Source organism: Syngnathus scovelli, chromosome 9 (genome assembly GCF_024217435.2).
Source record: "Syngnathus scovelli strain Florida chromosome 9, RoL_Ssco_1.2, whole genome shotgun sequence".
Taxonomy (NCBI): Eukaryota; Metazoa; Chordata; class Actinopteri; order Syngnathiformes; family Syngnathidae; genus Syngnathus; species Syngnathus scovelli.
In genome coordinates this window covers 3233395-3250633 of record NC_090855.1, presented here as the reverse complement: position 1 = coordinate 3250633, position 17239 = coordinate 3233395, and the positions used below count along the sequence as shown (strand labels likewise).

The window sequence follows — 17239 nt, the reverse complement described above, 5'->3', positions numbered from 1 at the left end:
AGATTACATTGGTAATGGTAAAATGAATTTGAAAAGTACAAAGACAAAGTAAAAAATCTTTAAAAAAAAATCTTTTTCTTAAAAAAATAAATTAAACTTTTTTTTTTGCATTGTGATTAATTCATTGCAGTCCATGAACATAGAAACAGAAACTCAATTCCTATAAACTTTATTCTCTGGTTACAACTCAATAACAAACAACACAAAGATCTCCACAGACACCATTCCATGGAGATAGCATTAAAACAAGTTGATTGGTCCGTTTGGAGCCGTGGCGGGCTTTCAGTCAATGCCCAGGTGACTTTACCTGGTGAAGGAGCGCACGTGTCGGCCCCTGCCACCTCCGCTCCCTCCGCCGCCGCTAAACTTGCTCACCTGGGAGCCCCTCCCTCCTCCACCACCTCCACCACCACCGACATTACCGCCTCCGCCTCCTCCGCTGCTAAGCCACGAAAGCCCGGTGCCACCTCGGCCGCGTGGAGCCCGATCACGTGGAGCCAGGCGATACGCATCTGTGAAGAGGAGGAAAAAAAAGTTGAGAAATTCACACAGCGCAGTTGTTTGCGTGCCATTTCTTACTTGTGGGAAGTTGTCGTGAGGGCAGAGGTCCTCTTGTGAAGTTGCTTTGACCTCCGCGTGGCTCACTGTACGTTCCTCTGTGAGTAACTGCAGGAACTTGCGCGCTCCATGAAGAACCTCGGCCTCCCTCCCTGCGAGGGTAGTTACCTGTGGACCCAAGAGGCTTTTATCGCCCTCTGTTGGACAACTTTGGATACTACAACAGAGATATAATATTTCAGAGCACGTAAAAAATTGCATTTGGTTGTGCTTACCGGCGAGTAGTACACTTTTAGGTTGTGGTGGAGTGAAAAAGCGAGTCTGATTATGGAAGGTGGCTCTGCCTCTGTTGCCAGTGAATAGTCCTCTGGTGGGCAGCTTGGGGGAGCTTTTCAGAGGTCGCTTGGGGGGCAAAAGTCCAATTGGGGTGGTAATGTCTTTAAACTCAGCTGCCACAAAGTCATCCACGTGCATACTGGGAGGACGGGAAGTGTTTTGTTTGCGCTGGCGGAAGATGTCGTGCGGTCGGCAGAAGTTCTGTCCCAAGCCTCCTCGACCTCCTCGGCCTCGCGGAGCCGCCATGATGTGAGCTCTCTTCGCGGGTTCCACGTAGTCCGACTTACCGCTGCAGACAGAATCAGTCAATGGCATTTAAGTCTGGAACCGGGCCAGAAATTATTTTATACGCTACCTGGATGTAATAAAGGTCTCGTGTTTGTGCCTTCCCAGTCGGAAGCCTTTTTGAGCCTTGGCGTGACCTGGCGAGGAGGGCTCGGACAGGAAGGAGCGTTCCAGCTCTGCTTTTAGGTCCAGTTCTGGACAACATTCCTGAGCCAAACCCACCAGATCCACCTTCACCTATGACAAGCATACACACCATCATGTTTGAGCCAAGGCACAAATATGTAAATAAATAAATTTAGACAAATGATTGAGTCCCCACCATGTCAAGTTCAGTCTCTATATCATCAGTTTGGAAAGGAGAAAACCAAAGAGCCTTGAGTTGCTCATCGAGCGCTTCAGAAAGAATAAAAACAGTCCTATAATAAAAATAAAAAAAAGAGGATAAATTAAGTTAGGTCAGGGTTAGTTTAAGTGGAATAATCACAATTGTATTTTTCCATATTTACCTATGATTAAACTGAATGGCAAGAGTCTCAGGCGCTGGCAGAATGGGCTCGATATCAACTGCAGGAGGTTCATCTGTGGAAGCCTCCAGTGCTTGCCTCAGGACGGTCACGCTCTCCATCAGGGTCTCCAGTGACTCATCCTCCTTACAAAGTTTCTGCAAGGAAGACGACAAACGCGCAAGCTCAAATACAAACGGACATCTGTTTTGTAGAAGTGCATGATATGTACCTTGATTTGTTTCTCCAAAATCTGAAGAGGATGCGAGTCAGATTTTTCCCACTGCAGGAGAGCCTTCATCTCAGATCCACTCAGCAGCCGTGGAGACGGAACAAAGGATGACTCCTCAACAGGTGCCTGACCCTCCTCGTGACACTAGAATTATACACAGGCTCAAAATAATTCATTTGCCTCTAGAAATGTATATAAAATGTTGTCAAAATTCACCACTGGTTCTGTGTTGACGATCTGTCGGAGGAAGTCCAACAAAGCCGAGAGCAGGTCTGCAGAGTGTTTATTGAAGGGCACTATTAATCTCTTCAGAAGCGAGAAGACACCTGGACTGTGTTTCTTCAGAGCTCTGAAAAACAGCACCATGTTTGAGAGAGTTTTAGCGAAATGGCATTGGGAGGAGAAATTATACAGCGCAGTTATTTACAATTTGAGATGGTAGAGTCCATAGTCGTGCTCTGTGAGGAATGTTAGAGTCCTGATACAGGTGAGAAGAAGCGGTGCGCTGGTCTCCCTATTTTCCAAAACCTCCATCAAGGAGTTGCAAATGGATGAGAGCATCTCTCGCCCCGGGAGCGCATTAGCTAGCTGTTCCACTTCTGACACGCAGCCTTCAGCCCCTTGAGACATCACCAGAGAAATGTCCTAGAAAAAAAAAAATGGCATTAAGTCTCTACGGCACTCGATTAAGGTTCCGTCGACTTTGCTTACCTGGTCACACAGTGACTGTAATATCGTTCCCATGAGTTCGCTGCATTGCTGTTGCTGTAACGAGTGATTGGTGGGAGGCACCAGGAGAGGCAGCAGCAAAGGGAAAAGATCTGCCATTTGTTCATCTCCGGACACCGAGCCGGCGAGCAGGTGAAGCGTGGCGCATTTACAAGCTCTCTGCGACGCCAGCGTGTCCATCAAAGACAGCAGACGCAAGACTTGGGCCCAGCACGGCGTTTTCCCTTCCACCCTGCATAAAGAAACATTTTGTCACTTCACTGTCATTAACCACGTCGGTGTCCTTCACTCACGGCTGTAACTCCTCCGAGAGCAACTCCAGCAAGGTCTTCATGATGAGTGTGGCGGTGGGAGAAGATAAGTCAGCCAGTTGAAGACACACTCTCCTGAGCATGGCCAAAAGAGGCGGGCAGCTGGTGGCGCAAACACACCGCAAAGCCTCCGAGAACACTTTCCACTGAGCCCGGATGTGCATGCTCCACAGCTTCCTGGTGTTCAGGGCCACGGCAACGTCTTGGACTGACAACACCTGAGCAACCGAGATATGCGTGTGAAAATGGAGGAAGAAGCAGAGAAGATTGTCGCGGGTTGAAGTACCTGAGTGCTTTGCATCGGGAGGGGCAGTGGCAGGAGCTCGGACAACAGCGTGAGACCCGAGAAGAGCCCTTCGGGAGCCTTCAGTAATGATACTAAAACTTCTTTTAGCATCAATGACCATGTGTTGCTGGCCAGAGTCTCCTCTGTGTGCGTCACCTTTGAGAAACACAGATGAGTCACATGGTGCCTATTAAAAGAGTCGCCATTTTTTTCCTCTCACAAACCTCTTCGTTGACACCCTGCGTAAATGTGAGGAGCACATCCACGATAAGAGCCTGCACTCTGGTTTCCTCCCCGTCCAGTCGTCCCGACGCGGGGATGGAACAAACGATCATGTGGAGCATGACCAACACGTTGGCCACGCGGGTGTCGCGGAACTGGAAGGCGCCGCCGCGGAGCAGCTCCGTTAGCATTGTCCGCAACAACCGCAGCGTGCTGGTGCAAACGTGGAGGATCATGCAGCGCTGCGGCGTGGGGCCCATGTTTCCGTGCAAGCGCCACGGCTGGAGCAGCGTTCCGCAGAGCTTCTGCAGGACGCGCACACACGTATCCAGACCCTCGCCGGAGAAGAGCTGAACGCAGGCAAGGCTCCACTTCAGGTCCCTTTGCTGACCTGGGAAAAACATGGTGGACGAGGTGAGAAATTCATATGGGGCTTTATTTATTTATTTTTTCGAGAAACAATTCACTGAATCTGTTCATGTTGGTGAAACCCCACAATTTGGGGAGATCAAAAACTATTTTGATGATTTACCTCCAACAAGAGGGAGGGGGCAGGCAATGTGGCAGATCACCCTGAGAGCGGTGACCAATCCAGTCCCCTCGGGAGTCAGGACATTTTCCACATTCTGAAAACATGAGACAGTACATATAAAATTAATATAGGGCACTATCAGTTTGGAGCTACTGGCACAGGTACGTGTTTGAGCAGTCCAGACATGTCAGCAGTCTCTGGCATACCAATGGGATCAGTACAACAGATGACTCTTGGGTTTGTTATGAGATGAGATGATTTATTTCAATCTGTGCCCAGTTGCGTGTTTAGTCTAGTTGGTTATAAATCTGAACTGTTTTGATAGATTATAGTGCCGCGTTGAATTTGAAAGAGGAATTCTATACCTGTTTGACGTATTCCAGAAGCGGCGAGATGCTGCCAATCTCAAAGCGCACTTTTTCCAAAGGCTCCAGCCATTTGCTGAGTTCTGAAGAACAAAAAATAAATAAATCAGCATAATAATAGTGGAGATGCAAGGTGAGTTCCACATTTGTGATATTCACCTTGTAGTTTGGCATTGGCGTCATCGGCCTTGGCGATGGTGAGCAGTGGAGCAGCAAACTGTTCCATCATGCGAAGTTCATTTGAGCTTTGCACCACCAGTAAGACCAGCATGCACGCGTAGTTATACGTCACTGCTTTGCGAGTCTTGGCCTCACTTAAAAAAAAAAATTAAAAATTCAGAAACAGAATGAAGGTTGAGTGATTCGGAACAAAGAGAAGAAGTTCTCACCCTTGTACTTCTTTGCTGTAGTGCTGCAAGAGTATGACCAGACAGGACAAGTTGTTGTCCAAACTCAAAACGTGCGCCACAGCACTGCGGCCAGTCACCGTGAACGTCATCAGATAGAGTGAATGAAGCATGGCGAGGACTTCCGGATTGTCACCTTCATCCAAGCCCACTCCCCCGTCTGCTCCTGAGGTCACGTGGCTCATGAGCTCCGAGACCCCCTGGAGAGCATGCAGGGCCTGCATGAGCCACACGCCGAAGCCTTCTTCGCCAAAAACGGGTCCGGTGAGAACGCCTTCTCCTGCCGTGAAGGCCGCCTCCTCCCCGTCGTTCTCGGCCACGGATGCGAGGAGGCGCAGGAGTAAGTTGGTGGGAGCGGGTTGGGCGAGAAGGAAGAGCAGACCCGACTGGGTGAGCGACAGGAAGCGAAGGAGCTCTCTCACGGCTTGGGTGATGCCCAAGTGTCCAGACGCCGCGGCCGCGGAAAGCACCACCGATGTGCTCTCCAGGAAATGGCACGCGTGCAAGTATCTGGAGATGACGATTAAAGTCATTGGAGGGAACGGCTGAATTTGAAAAGACACTTTAGAACCCAATAAATGTATACCTGTAAAGTGTTGGGTATGGATCATCTCGCTCTTGCGGTCCAGTTATTCTCACGGACGTTGGAAACGCTTTCCCTGGTGGCTGCACCATGCAGTGAGGGGCGGTTTCCAGCAGCTGATACAACTCCTCCAAAGCGCCCACCAAACGATCGAGCTCCGCTTCACTCACAGCGGAGGAACTCAGGGCCGGCTCCTCCTCCATGGGGGTGTCAGCATCCTCCATCTCCTCCTGAAACGTATTGACATTTTTTTGTCGATGAGACTTGTACCACGGTGAATGAACTCAACCAATTGAATAAAGTGATCTACGTGTGTGTGAGTGTTGGGGTGTACCTGCTGCGGCTCGCTCCAAGCCGCCGCTGTACGTCGGAGGTCAAGCAGTACCTCATACATGTGACTTTTTTGAAGAATGGCATTGCCCGCAGTTATGACCCTCACCGTTTCATCCCGCAAGAACAGCTGCACTAAACTCTGCGGAGGATAAGATTTGTAGATTTACCCAATATTTAAATATTCCATTAAAAAGAGAAAACTTTTACAAACCTGATAGCCACTCTTCTCGGACTCGCCGGGGTCGAGGAAAGCCTCGACCCCAACAGGAGAACTAATCAGGGCATCGAGTGCCCTGAGAAGACTCAATTTCAATGTGGAGGAGACATGGTCCTTATGGAGGAGGTCCAACAGCACGTCCATAGCGCCGTCGCGTAGCAGCGCCTTCAGGCCTTGCGGACACTCCGCTAGGTACGACGCTAGCTTGGCGCCAGCTTTCAGTTGCCTGAGGTTCAGAGCAATTGGTTGCGTGAGGGCAATCTCCATACTTAATCCTTGGATGGCCCACTGGGCTAAAAGATTGACAAGCTCTTCCTTGGCCACGCGCTCGCCCTGTTTAACCAGGCACTCCAAGCCCTTGGCGAGAAGTCCCGACGCTTCTTCCAGGGCGGTAACCCAGCGGACATCTCGGTCTTCTCCGATGCTTCCTAGCAGTTCTTTCAGCTGTGAAAAAGCATCGGTGTCCTCTCCGCCTGCTGCTTCCTCTGGGCCGCTCGCGTCCTTGGGCTCCTCCACCCTGGGCTTCTCGAGCTGGGTGTCGAAGAGTGACTTATACGGAGGGGTGAAGTAGACCAGTGGTCGGAGTTCTCGTTCATAGGGATCGAACTGGACTGGGGGAACGGATGCAAGGTCCTCGGGTGTGTAGTCCATGTCAAAGGAAGGCAGCTTAAAGGTGCCGTTATCGAGGTCATCCTCGTCGCTGGAAATCTGTTCGTAGCCGTCATCGCCTAGACGAAAAACAAAGCAGATATATCTTTATGCAGTGGGTTGCATAATTGAATCATCTACTTTCCTCCATCTCCTCACCCTCCTCGTCGTCTTCTTCCTCGTCCTCCGGAACGCTCCCCTCCGTCTGCATGTCCTCTTCCTCCTCCTGCCCCTCCTCTTCGTCCTCGCCCTCCTCTTGCTCAGCGTCGGAGTACGCTTCGTCGGCGGCCAGCGACCGTTCGGGCGACACGGCCTCCAGGTAGTCCTCGCGTGCCTCGTCTTTGACTAGGCCCACTGTTGACATTGCAGTCAAGATGTTTAGCGAAACTAATATTTAATTTCTAAGAAGTATACTGTAAAAACCCATCAAAAGAAAATTGCTTGGAAAAAACGCGACTCACTGCTCGGTCCTGGTACTTGGACCTGCTCCTCGTCGTCATCATCAGGGGGTGGCGGCCCAGGTGGAGTGCGAGGCCCTCGGGGTCCTGGTCTGGGTGGGCTGCCGTTGTATTGGTCATCTTTTTCCCACTCTACGTGGTAAAACAGGAAACGCTGTAAGGCCTAATCTACTAAATGATGCTTCTTGGATGTTCTTTTGAATGTTGCCCACCTTGCTTGACAAGTCTTTTGGGCCCGCATGGCTGTGTGGGCGGCGGGGGAGGTGGCGGCGGCGACGAGCCTTGCTCGTGTCCGTGCGGACGCTCCGCTGTCCCGTACACAGCCAAGGTCAGGGTGGTGTACCAGCCGCGCAGCACCAGGCCATCTGTGTTGATCTTCATACATGTACAAATGACATGTTTAACAGCTTTGATTAGACTTCTTTTTTTTTTAGAAGACACAATTTATCCTGGCCTACATATTTTAAAAATCATTCAATTACGGCTCACCTTTCCACTGGGTCTGAAGACAATCGACTTGTTCTCGTCATATTCCAGACTGAGGACAGAAAGCAAGACAGTGTTGATCTAATAATTTGCAAAAGTAACTTTAATAAAATAAAAATAAAATGTGTTAATAGTAACAGCTTGTGTAGAACACCAAAATGATAGGATGTTTATTACAATAGTTTTCAGCACCAATTTAAAAAAAACTACAAAACATTTAAGTGGTTAAATATAACAAGTGAAATAAATAATAAACAAAACTGATACGCGTCATAGTAGCTTCACTTTAAAAAAAAACACAAATCGAGACTCATTCAAACTCTGGCGCAACTCCATTCACAATCCCTTGTTTATGAGTATTATGGGATTAAAAATAGACATTTAACGTTCATCCTGGGACCACTGATGACTTGCGTCATTCTCAACTACAGCAAGGGTGGGGTTGAGTTTCTGGTGAGACCAGTTAGCCAAAACAAGCACAAAGAAGCTTGAATATGGGTGGATACACGCACGCAAACCACTGGCGTCTGAGAACTGGGTTTGGATGCTACTGTGACTGGTTTTACAGGTCAGACAGACACGTGTATCTTTTACGCACTTTGGAGATCAACCTAGGAGCTACAGACTTGAAAGAGGAGAGTGTCGTGAGGGTAAATAAATAAAACAAGATGAGGTTTTATGGGGGCGAATGATTTCCTCACCTGCCAAGTCTGTTGAAGGTTGGGCTGTTGGGTTTGGGGACATTATTGAAGAACAGCTCAAGCTGGAATGCATGAGGGGATGTCTCTCTGGAAAGCAAAAATCACAGTTGTTAAAAAGAGGACTATCTTTAACGTGTCCTCAAAACAAGATACACTGGTACACCAAGATAAACAAACGTCCAATCTCGCTCAAAAACATTTGTCCGTCTACTGTTCTTGACGAGATCTCCGGTAGAAGGAGTTAGGATATAAACAGAGAGGAAACAGGAGCGAGAAGTTTGCAAATAAAGAATGAGCTCGGATGTGTTGATGATAATTTGTTATGACAAGGCTTACCCGCATGCTCTGCTGTCAGGTAAGTTGCTATGTGCTTTAATTCCGGGAGGAATGACACGAACTTCTGTGATCAGCACCACACAAGGGAAGCGCACCACATCCACATTGGTAAACTGAACAGAGAAACGTGGTGGTAAATTTAAACTAGTACATGAACAACAAACAGGCCAGCGCGAACTAAGGAAGCACAGCCAAGGGAGCACTTTCCATCTATTTGCAAATAAACATACAGAGACCGTGCATAAAATACATTAAAAACAGAATAATTACGTGAATTTGATTCAATGAGTTAATTATCGCCATGTTTACTATGTATAAGATGCTAACATTAGCATGCTAGCCTCAGAGCTTACGCCTGGCTATGCAAGAACTCCAGAAAAGAAACAATACATTTATTAAATACAGATATCTTTTCGTCTAAAATGGAATAGTTTAGAATTTATTACCTCGGCGCTTTGGTGTTTAAACGTATCTAGAAAAAGAAGCTCAGTTGAAGAATCCCCCGCCATTGCTTTCGGTTACTACAGGCTGCGGGGTCAACTTCCGCCTTCATTGATTACTACTTCCGGGGCACGACTGCCACCTGCATCTTGATGTAAACTAAAAATGGAAAATAATGTAGCATATTTAAAAAAAATAACGTTATTTTTTATATAAGTGCCAGCGCTTTTTCCATCCATTCAAATTCAGTAATGTTGAAATCAGCATTATTGTACAAATAGGTCCAACAGTAGTGTATATTATTAATTTATTACTACATTCAACAAAAGCCAAAAATATTAAACACTAGGCAGATTTATTATAATTTAAATAATTAATTATATATGAAAATGGATGCATGGACGGATGATTCTGAATGATGATTAACTATTGTTTTATTATTAAATCTTAACTTTAAAAATGCTCTTGAACTTTTATTTTTTCAATGATAGACTAACTAAATAAAATTGATTATGAATAACGAAATAAAAATACCAAGCCCATTTCTTACATATAATACAAAAAATACTAAGATACAGTGACAAATTAAGTTATTAAATGTTTATTTAATTACAATTGCATTATTTTGAAACAAGTAAAACTCTCATATTAAAATGATTACCTAGTTTATGTTATTATTCAATTTTTGGGGGGAATAACCTGGCTGATATTAAAAACGAAAAATGAAAACATTTTGTATCGTCGTCTGCCACGTCACTGTAGTCGGGAGGGAGGCGGCAGGTAAAAACGTCACGTGATCGACACAGGTAGTCGGTTGACTACAAAAACGACGTTCGGCCATTGCTTCGCGATGGTGGCTTCGGGAGGACTTCACATGAAATAATCAAAATAAACAAATCCACCACGCCGACGAAGTCGGGAGGATACACGGAGGTCACCTTTTTGCGCCCAAGTGTCAAAGGTGTTTGTTCCTATTTGAACTAAGTGTGGAGCTCGCTGAAGTATTTATTTACTTTCGACGGTCCTCGAATGACGGCGCAGGTAGATTATTTGGTGGTGCTGTGCGCCGCCACATCTGGCGCCAGCGGGGAGCTGCTTGGCTCCGACGAGAAGGAGCTAGCGAGGCTGATATGGCAGCAGGTGGATGTCAACAACAAAAAGGTAAACATCCAAAGCCTCTATAATATTTCAGCGCTATATGCTTGTAAATGAAGTAACTTTTAAACTGGATTCTAATGGCGTAAATATTTAATTAGTATTAGATGGAAGACTTGCATGTAAGATGCCCAATGATGAATATTTTTAGTTGAAATACATTTGTCTTACTCTTATGTAATAACAGTGTCGTAATACTATATTTAACAATTCAGTCTTTCACATGACCACCAAGACTGAGTATTTTGTATTGTCGACACAAGTCTGAATTTTCTTTCTGAATATATGTTAAAAGTTTGCAAGTGTTCAAGTATTGTTTCGATTACATCATTATCTTCTTCTTTATCTTTATTCTTCTTTCGTTATCGTCTTTACTATCGTGAGACCAGGGAAAGACAATTTTAAGTACGATATGAAAGTCATTTAATTTAAAATTGGATCATTTTGCATCCACATGAAACTTTGCATTGCTTTGTTTCATAATCAACGTGGTTTTCATGTTTTTGCGAAGTTGGGCAAGGTGAACGAGCTGCTGATTAAGCCTGAAGTGTCAGAATTGACGGATGAAAAAAAGGAGGGGGATGTGGTGGAGGAGCACGTGGAAGAAGAAAACGTATCCGGGGCAGATTGTATATTTACAGCAAAGAGCCTGGAGACGGCTTTAAATACGGTAATATTTACTACAACCGCGCAATGGCGGCCATTGTCATTCTCCACGCCAGAATTCATTTCTTTTTCAAAACGTTCCGCAGTTTCATCTCCAGCTGACAAATGAGGTGAACAGCGCAGGTGCGGGCACGTCAGTGTGTTTATGTACCGACGGGCAGCTCCACATCCGTCAAGTGATTCACCCCGAGGCCGCCAGCAAGGTGAGCGGGCTGGGTAGGTGAACGCCCCACAGCCAGGGCGGATGCTCACTCGCTCACTCCTTTGGGCAGGAAACTTTTTTTTTTTTTTTCCCAGCACACACACACGAAGCCGCAAATCATTGTTGCGGTGTTCCTGCTTGAAGTTGCTCAGCTTAAGACGACTTGACGACAGCAACACACCCATGCGCATACCGCATTTTAGCACAACACTTTTCCCCACAAATTAAAAAAAAAAAAAAAAACAGAAGCCGGTTAAGGTGCCGACAATAAATGTCATTGACTTTTAAATTATGAGTGACTAGTACTAAAAACTACCAGTCTGTAGTATGACACCTATCGCGTACTAATGTTTTTATAAACAAGTTATAACAAGGCTTATGTCTTCGTTCTCCAGAACATCCTGGTCCCGGACTGTTTCTACTCCTTCTTTGACCTCCGTAAAGAATTCAAAACGCACTTCCCCTCTGACCTCAGTACTTTGGATGTCAACACCATGGTGGAGTGTATCCTTTTCGAATTTGTTGTGTTTTGGCCTTTGCTTATGGCTACCGACGAGCCATTGAGAGTTTGAGTCGGGAATTTAAATTCTGAAATGCAAATGATGAACACCTCGTTAAAGTGTGTGTTTAACTAGCAGGTGCACACACGCAGGAACAGGAAACAACTTCAGCCTCCTCTCGCCGTTTCTCACGAGATTATTTTTCTTAACTGACATCGTCTTCAGCTTTAAGCATACCTATGGAATCACCTGCTACGCTGGGAATGCCGGATCCATCGGTCCCGTTGCCTCCAAAAGTAGCCGTTCAGCAGGTCCAGATGATGTCCCAAATTGTCCTCAGTCTGCTTTCTGAGCCACTACGTGAGTAGCACACAATGAAACAAAAAAGGTTCTGATATTGTTTTTATGATTTCCTTTTTTTATCACCGTGACTTTTTAATCGCAGTTCATACATTCTCAAACCCGGAAAGAGTTAATGAGAAGTTTGAGACGGGTACGTGGTAAGTCATTTTCGACTCTTCATTTTTATAGACTTCCTTTTGAAGCACAAGCACTTCACCTTGAACGTTTGTTTGCAGCAGTAAAATGGAGAAAGTGAGTGACAGCACAATAATCCGAGCCAGAGGGTTGCCATGGCAATCCTCCGACCAGGACATCGCCCGTTTCTTCAGCGGACTCAATATTGCCAAGTAAGTACGTCACCGTGAATTGAAGAAAAGCCCAAAACGTGTCCGACGGGATCTTGTGTGATGTCACGCAGAGGCGGGGCCGCGCTGTGCCTCAACGCTCAGGGGAGGAGGAACGGCGAGGCTCTCGTTCGTTTCGTCAGCGAAGAACATCGAGACCTGGCGCTGCAACGACACAAGCATCATATGGGCAGCAGATACATTGAGGTCATTTAAAAAAAAAAAAAAAATTCACCTCCCTCTCGTCATATCATTTTATAACGGACCATCTTTTCATTGCAGGTTTACAAAGCAACTGGAGAAGACTTCCTGAAGATAGCAGGAGGTGAGACGAACAATCAATGGACTCGCATATTAGTCAACGGAGATTACGATCCATCTTGTGTCTCCATGCCAGGTACCTCCAACGAAGTCGCCATCTTCTTATCCCGCGAGGACCAAATCATCGTGAGGATGCGAGGCCTTCCCTTCACGGCCACGCACGAGCAAGTGCTGGCTTTCTTCTCGCCAGAAGACGACCTCAAAGACACGTGTCCCGTCAGCGGAGGGAGGGACGGCATTCTATTCGTCCGCTACCCGGACGGCCGACCTACCGGCGACGCTTTCGTGCTGTTCGCCTGCGATGAACATGCCCAGTGTGCGCTCAGGAAACACAAGGAGATCCTTGGGAGGAGATATATTGAGTTATTCAAGAGTACTGCAGCAGAAGTCCAGCAGGTACTTTTTAAATCAGCAGATCCTGGATATGGGAGTGACCCCCCCCCCCTACTCCTTAATTATTTGCTAAAAGCACTAAAGTAGGCTGGGTTTGTTTACTTTTACACAGTAACGGTAATAAGTTCTCCTTTGTCCTCTGTTCATTCAGTCTTGGTTTTTTATTGACTTCCAGATAACTTTTTTTTTTTCCTGCAATCCCATTTTGTGCTCTAGGTGCTGAACCGCTACTCGTCGGCCCCGCTGATCCCCGTAGCCCCCGCCCCTTTGCTATCAGTGTTGCCCGCAATGTCTCTCCTGCCCCCTCCCATCATCGCAAGGGACTGCCTGAGGCTGCGGGGTTTGCCCTACTCGGCCAGCATCGAAGATATTCTCACCTTCTTGGGCGACTTCACCAACGACATCCGACCGCACGGCGTTCACATGGTCCTCAATCAGCAGGTACGGGTGAGCTCAGCTAAATTCAGAAAGGAAGCTAAAAATAGATCGGGAAACTCAGAGGTTAAAGGGGAAGTCCTGGTTTGTAATTGGAATTTTGGAATTTTCAGGGTCGCCCATCCGGGGATTGCTTCATCCAGATGACGTCGGCGGAGCGAGCGCTTTCAGCCTCGCAGCAACTCCACAAGCACGTGATGTGCTCCCAGCACGGCCCCAACAGCCGCTACGTGGAGGTGTTCCCCTGCAGCGCCGAGGAAATGGGCCTGGTGCTGATGGGAGGCTCGCTCTCGCACACGCACACACACACACACAACCGGAACAGGAGTGGGACGGGGCTCAGCCCGCCGCCATGTAAGTCCAGACGTAAGTGCTGCTGGGAGCTGGGGGTGCTTCGGGCCTTGCGGGGGTAGGTGGGCTCCTGCCGTTGGGTGGGGGCAGGGTTGCTGGGTTTTTTCTTCAATCTAGACCTGTGGACCGGACATACTGGTCCGACCAGGAGATTCACAACTGTGTGTGTGTGTGTGTGTGGTGCCTCTTAATGATTTAGTGTGATTTACTTGATTGCATGCCCAAATGTTACTCTTTCAATTTGGACCCAAATCGAAATTCACACCAAATGCATGTTTGTCGCACTCCCTTTCACTTTTTGTTCCTAGCGATGCTTAATGAGGGTTGCATAAAAACATTTAGGAGGGGTCAACTGTGGTTTTAAATCCCCCGTCTTACCAGTTCGTCTTGGTTGCGGAGAAGGGTGGCAACACCTATTGTGCTCGCCTCATTAAGTCACGAAAAAAAGAGGGCGGAGCTTAACACGACAGGTGATGGAAATGAGCTTGCTTTTTAAAAGCCTTTCACTCACACTTATTATGATTAGTTAATGATCACAGACACATCGCAAACTGTAGACAGAATTGAGGTCATGTTGGGACTAGTCTTAACTTTTATGACTAGCAATAAATGCTAAATCGTGAGTTCCTGTTCTATATAGACAAATATAATGCCTGGGGGGGGCAAATACCAATTTCGGGAAGGGAAAGGATTCAAATCAATACAAATTACTCAAGTTTTATTTCTTTTTATTCATTTAACTAGTGTGGTTAGAATACTTTGCTTGATTTGGGGAAAGTAGAGCACAAGTTAATTCCAAAGAGGCTGACAATTGCAAACCACGGTCACCCACTTCACCTTTCCACCAATTAAGAAAAACAAAAAAAGCTAACTGCTCATTTTGACAACAACGTGGCACACATTGTGTCTACATAAAACACTTGTGTGTCCAGTGAAGTGAATGTGATCATTGTTTGCAAGCGTGCATGAGCGCATCTCCTCGACGGCACAATCACGTCTTTTGTGTCAGCGTGCTTCAAGCTGGCTTTTGTTTCTGTCGTCGCTGCTCCAGGTTTATCTCCGCCGTCCTACTCCTTCACCCCCAATCCGCCTGTCCTAACCCCCGAGGCCGCCGCCGCGCTCTACCCGCCGCTCGGTCAGGTGTTGCTAGGTCCTCGCCCCCTCCTCCCGGGGCATGCCTACTACCCGTCCACGGCGCAGCTATATATGAACTACGCGGCCTACTATCCCAGGTAAGATTGCGTTAAATCAAAATAATAATAATTTTACTTATCGATGAATCACTTTTTGCAGTTACCTTAAGACAATTTTTCACGGATATCACATATTTCCCCGAAAAGCAACATTAATTATTTAAGGCTCCACCTTGTCAAAGCAAGGAGTGCCGTCTGGTTTTTCGGGTGTGACCTCGGGCAAAGGTAGCTAATAACTCAACTTTATGGAACCTGCTTAACGTGGGCGAGAAGTGTCGTTTTGCGCTACCACTGTTTAGCTAATAAACACACACTTTTGAATATACAGATAACAACCTGTCTTTTTTTTTTTTTTTTTCTCCCACAGCCCACCTGGTTCTCCCACTACTATGGGCTTCTTCCCCTCCCCCAACGTCCTCTCCTCGCCCGGGGGGTTGATGCGCATGCCGGGTCTGACCTACAACAGCAAAGACCTCATCAACGCAATGCAGGGCTATCAGGTAAATAAAATGCTTCAATAGAATCCAAATACGAATCTCCTTGAGTCGAGGGTGTGTGTTGTCAGACACGCCGTGTTCGCCCGGAGGCTCGCAAACGAGTTTATCCTGTCTCCTCTCCCTGAGTCTCCCCTGCTTGCTTCGACTTGTAGCCGTGGAGTTCTTGTCAGGGTAGAATGCAGATAACCAGAAATGTGCTTAATACACTAAAAGCTGGTGTATTTATTTAGGGGTTTGCGTGGCCTTTTGTATTTCATCCTACCGGTGTCGATTTATCCCGTCACTCACGTTGTGCAACTCAGGCGGGATATTCAAAAAGTGGAAGGCTTGTGGAATCTGCAGGGAGCCATTTGTAATTTCAAAATAAAGCTTAACATTGATATAGTCACAAAAAAATAATTAATTTGTGAAATTGTGTCGCTCCAGACTGCCGTGGAGCCGGTCTCCCTCCTAAACAGCAGCCTGATGGGTCAACCGGGTAACGGCGAGCCTCCCGTGGTGTCCCTCCCAACTTTGATGAGCAAACCCTCCGGACACTATCTGGACCTGAGCCAGCTGCTCTAAGCCGCAACCACGTATTAGCTTTTTTCAAGTAGTTTTATTTATATCTTCCAAAAACAGCCACTATTATATTTTATACTACGTATGGCTTTGGCCCAAAAAAAAAAAAATATTTTATTGCACAATGTGTATCTTTTACAAAAGCTTTGTAGATTTTTTTTTTTTGTGTTACATTTTTTGAATAATCACTATTATATATTTGCTAGCCAAAGTAGTAAAAAAATGACTTTGTAGCAAGAGAGCTCAATGTTTCAACGCTCTGTGAAGAGAGACAATGTGTGTGTGCATATGTGTGTGTGAATGAACTATATGTGTTATATTTTGACAAAGCAGCATTTGGGCCACACTGAAAATGATTTTTTTAAATTTTCAATCTGGCCCTCCCACTCCTTCCAGCCCATGTTTTGATAGCTCATCTGTTTCTAATCCATGTGATACGTTTTACTCCACCTCCACTACACATTGTATTGGATTTGGACGTTTGAGTCCATGAAGAACAGTTAACAATCAAACCTTCCGATGTTTACACAAGGGGCCGATACCAATGCACTGCTAATCAATACTTACTCTAACAGCACAAAAATATGTTTGAATGCCGGTTTATGTTATGTTACACTGTGAGTCGCTCTAAAGCTTCATTGATGCTGAGAACTAGATTGGGCTAACTTTGCATCTACCAAATATGCATTTTCGCCATTCATTTCTGCACTTATCTTTAAAAATGACCAAAAAAGGAGCGAACCCACTCTTGTTCTCAATGACTCATGTGCCTACATATATGTACATTTATTGCCAATGTTCTTGTGCCTTTTGTTGGAGATTAAAGCAAAGCTCCAGTTGTTTGTAACCTTAGCGAATAGCTCCGAGTGGACTCTCGTCACCATCTCATCTTACGGAGTGAAGCCAGCAAATCTTATTAGACATTTCTCCAACCAAAGGCTGCTAAATAAACACAAACCTTAGATGCCCATTGAATCCATTTACATTGTGAACTTGTTTTGTGTATGTAGCAGGACTGGAAGGTCCTGCTGAAAAATAAACGTATTATGACATTTGCAACATTCTGTCTAGCATTGTTTGTATATAAGAAAAGGTGACAACACAAAAGGCCCCGAGGCGAAAGTGGGAACTCCCTCACACGGTCAACGGTGATTACACACACTTACACATTTTCTAGTGGTGTCTCTTTTTCCGACAGAGAGGAAGAATAGCCAGAACAGGAAAAGGGGAAGAAAGAAGGAAAGCAGACAAAAAGCATGTCACAACCCCTCTGGGCAGATTTGCTATTGTAATTTAATATTAGTGCA

General features: G+C 46.2%; 2 protein-coding genes across 5 annotated transcripts; one reads left to right on the top strand and one right to left on the bottom strand.

Moving 5' to 3' along the window:
• Positions 1 to 153: 153 nt before the first annotated feature.
• Positions 154 to 9099, bottom strand: virma (vir like m6A methyltransferase associated). Of its 2 annotated transcripts, none has more exons than XM_049730769.2 (27): positions 8978 to 9099; positions 8532 to 8644; positions 8196 to 8282; positions 7498 to 7546; positions 7221 to 7383; positions 7012 to 7140; positions 6710 to 6904; positions 5897 to 6630; positions 5687 to 5824; positions 5356 to 5582; positions 4752 to 5279; positions 4522 to 4676; positions 4363 to 4445; positions 3998 to 4091; positions 3468 to 3856; positions 3244 to 3399; positions 2940 to 3175; positions 2629 to 2878; positions 2345 to 2562; positions 2134 to 2266; positions 1918 to 2061; positions 1689 to 1843; positions 1502 to 1598; positions 1250 to 1416; positions 834 to 1183; positions 580 to 726; positions 154 to 512 (listed from the first exon to the last, which is right to left on the bottom strand). In XM_049730769.2, the coding sequence occupies exons 1-27, from the start codon at positions 9038 to 9040 to the stop codon at positions 304 to 306; spliced, it is 5409 nt and encodes a 1802-aa protein (XP_049586726.1). In that variant the 5' UTR covers positions 9041 to 9099; the 3' UTR covers positions 154 to 303. The 2 variants fall into 2 exon arrangements, with proteins under 2 accessions (XP_049586726.1, XP_049586727.1); XM_049730770.2 differs by having other exon boundaries at positions 2137 to 2266.
• Positions 9100 to 9798: 699 nt separating this feature from the next.
• On the top strand, positions 9799 to 16991 carry esrp1 (epithelial splicing regulatory protein 1). Of its 3 annotated transcripts, none has more exons than XM_049730857.2 (15): positions 9799 to 10133; positions 10639 to 10797; positions 10880 to 10996; positions 11391 to 11499; positions 11721 to 11855; positions 11941 to 11995; positions 12077 to 12184; positions 12256 to 12388; positions 12464 to 12506; positions 12579 to 12898; positions 13112 to 13336; positions 13444 to 13696; positions 14733 to 14913; positions 15242 to 15374; positions 15798 to 16991. In XM_049730857.2, exons 1-15 carry the CDS (start codon positions 10002 to 10004, stop codon positions 15933 to 15935), a joined length of 2241 nt encoding a protein of 746 aa, XP_049586814.1. In that variant the 5' UTR covers positions 9799 to 10001; the 3' UTR covers positions 15936 to 16991. The 3 variants fall into 3 exon arrangements, with proteins under 3 accessions (XP_049586814.1, XP_049586815.1, XP_049586812.1); XM_049730858.2 differs by having other exon boundaries at positions 9800 to 10133; positions 12074 to 12184; positions 13444 to 13684; XM_049730855.2 differs by having other exon boundaries at positions 9800 to 10133; positions 12074 to 12184.
• The last annotated feature ends 248 nt before the right edge of the window (positions 16992 to 17239 follow it).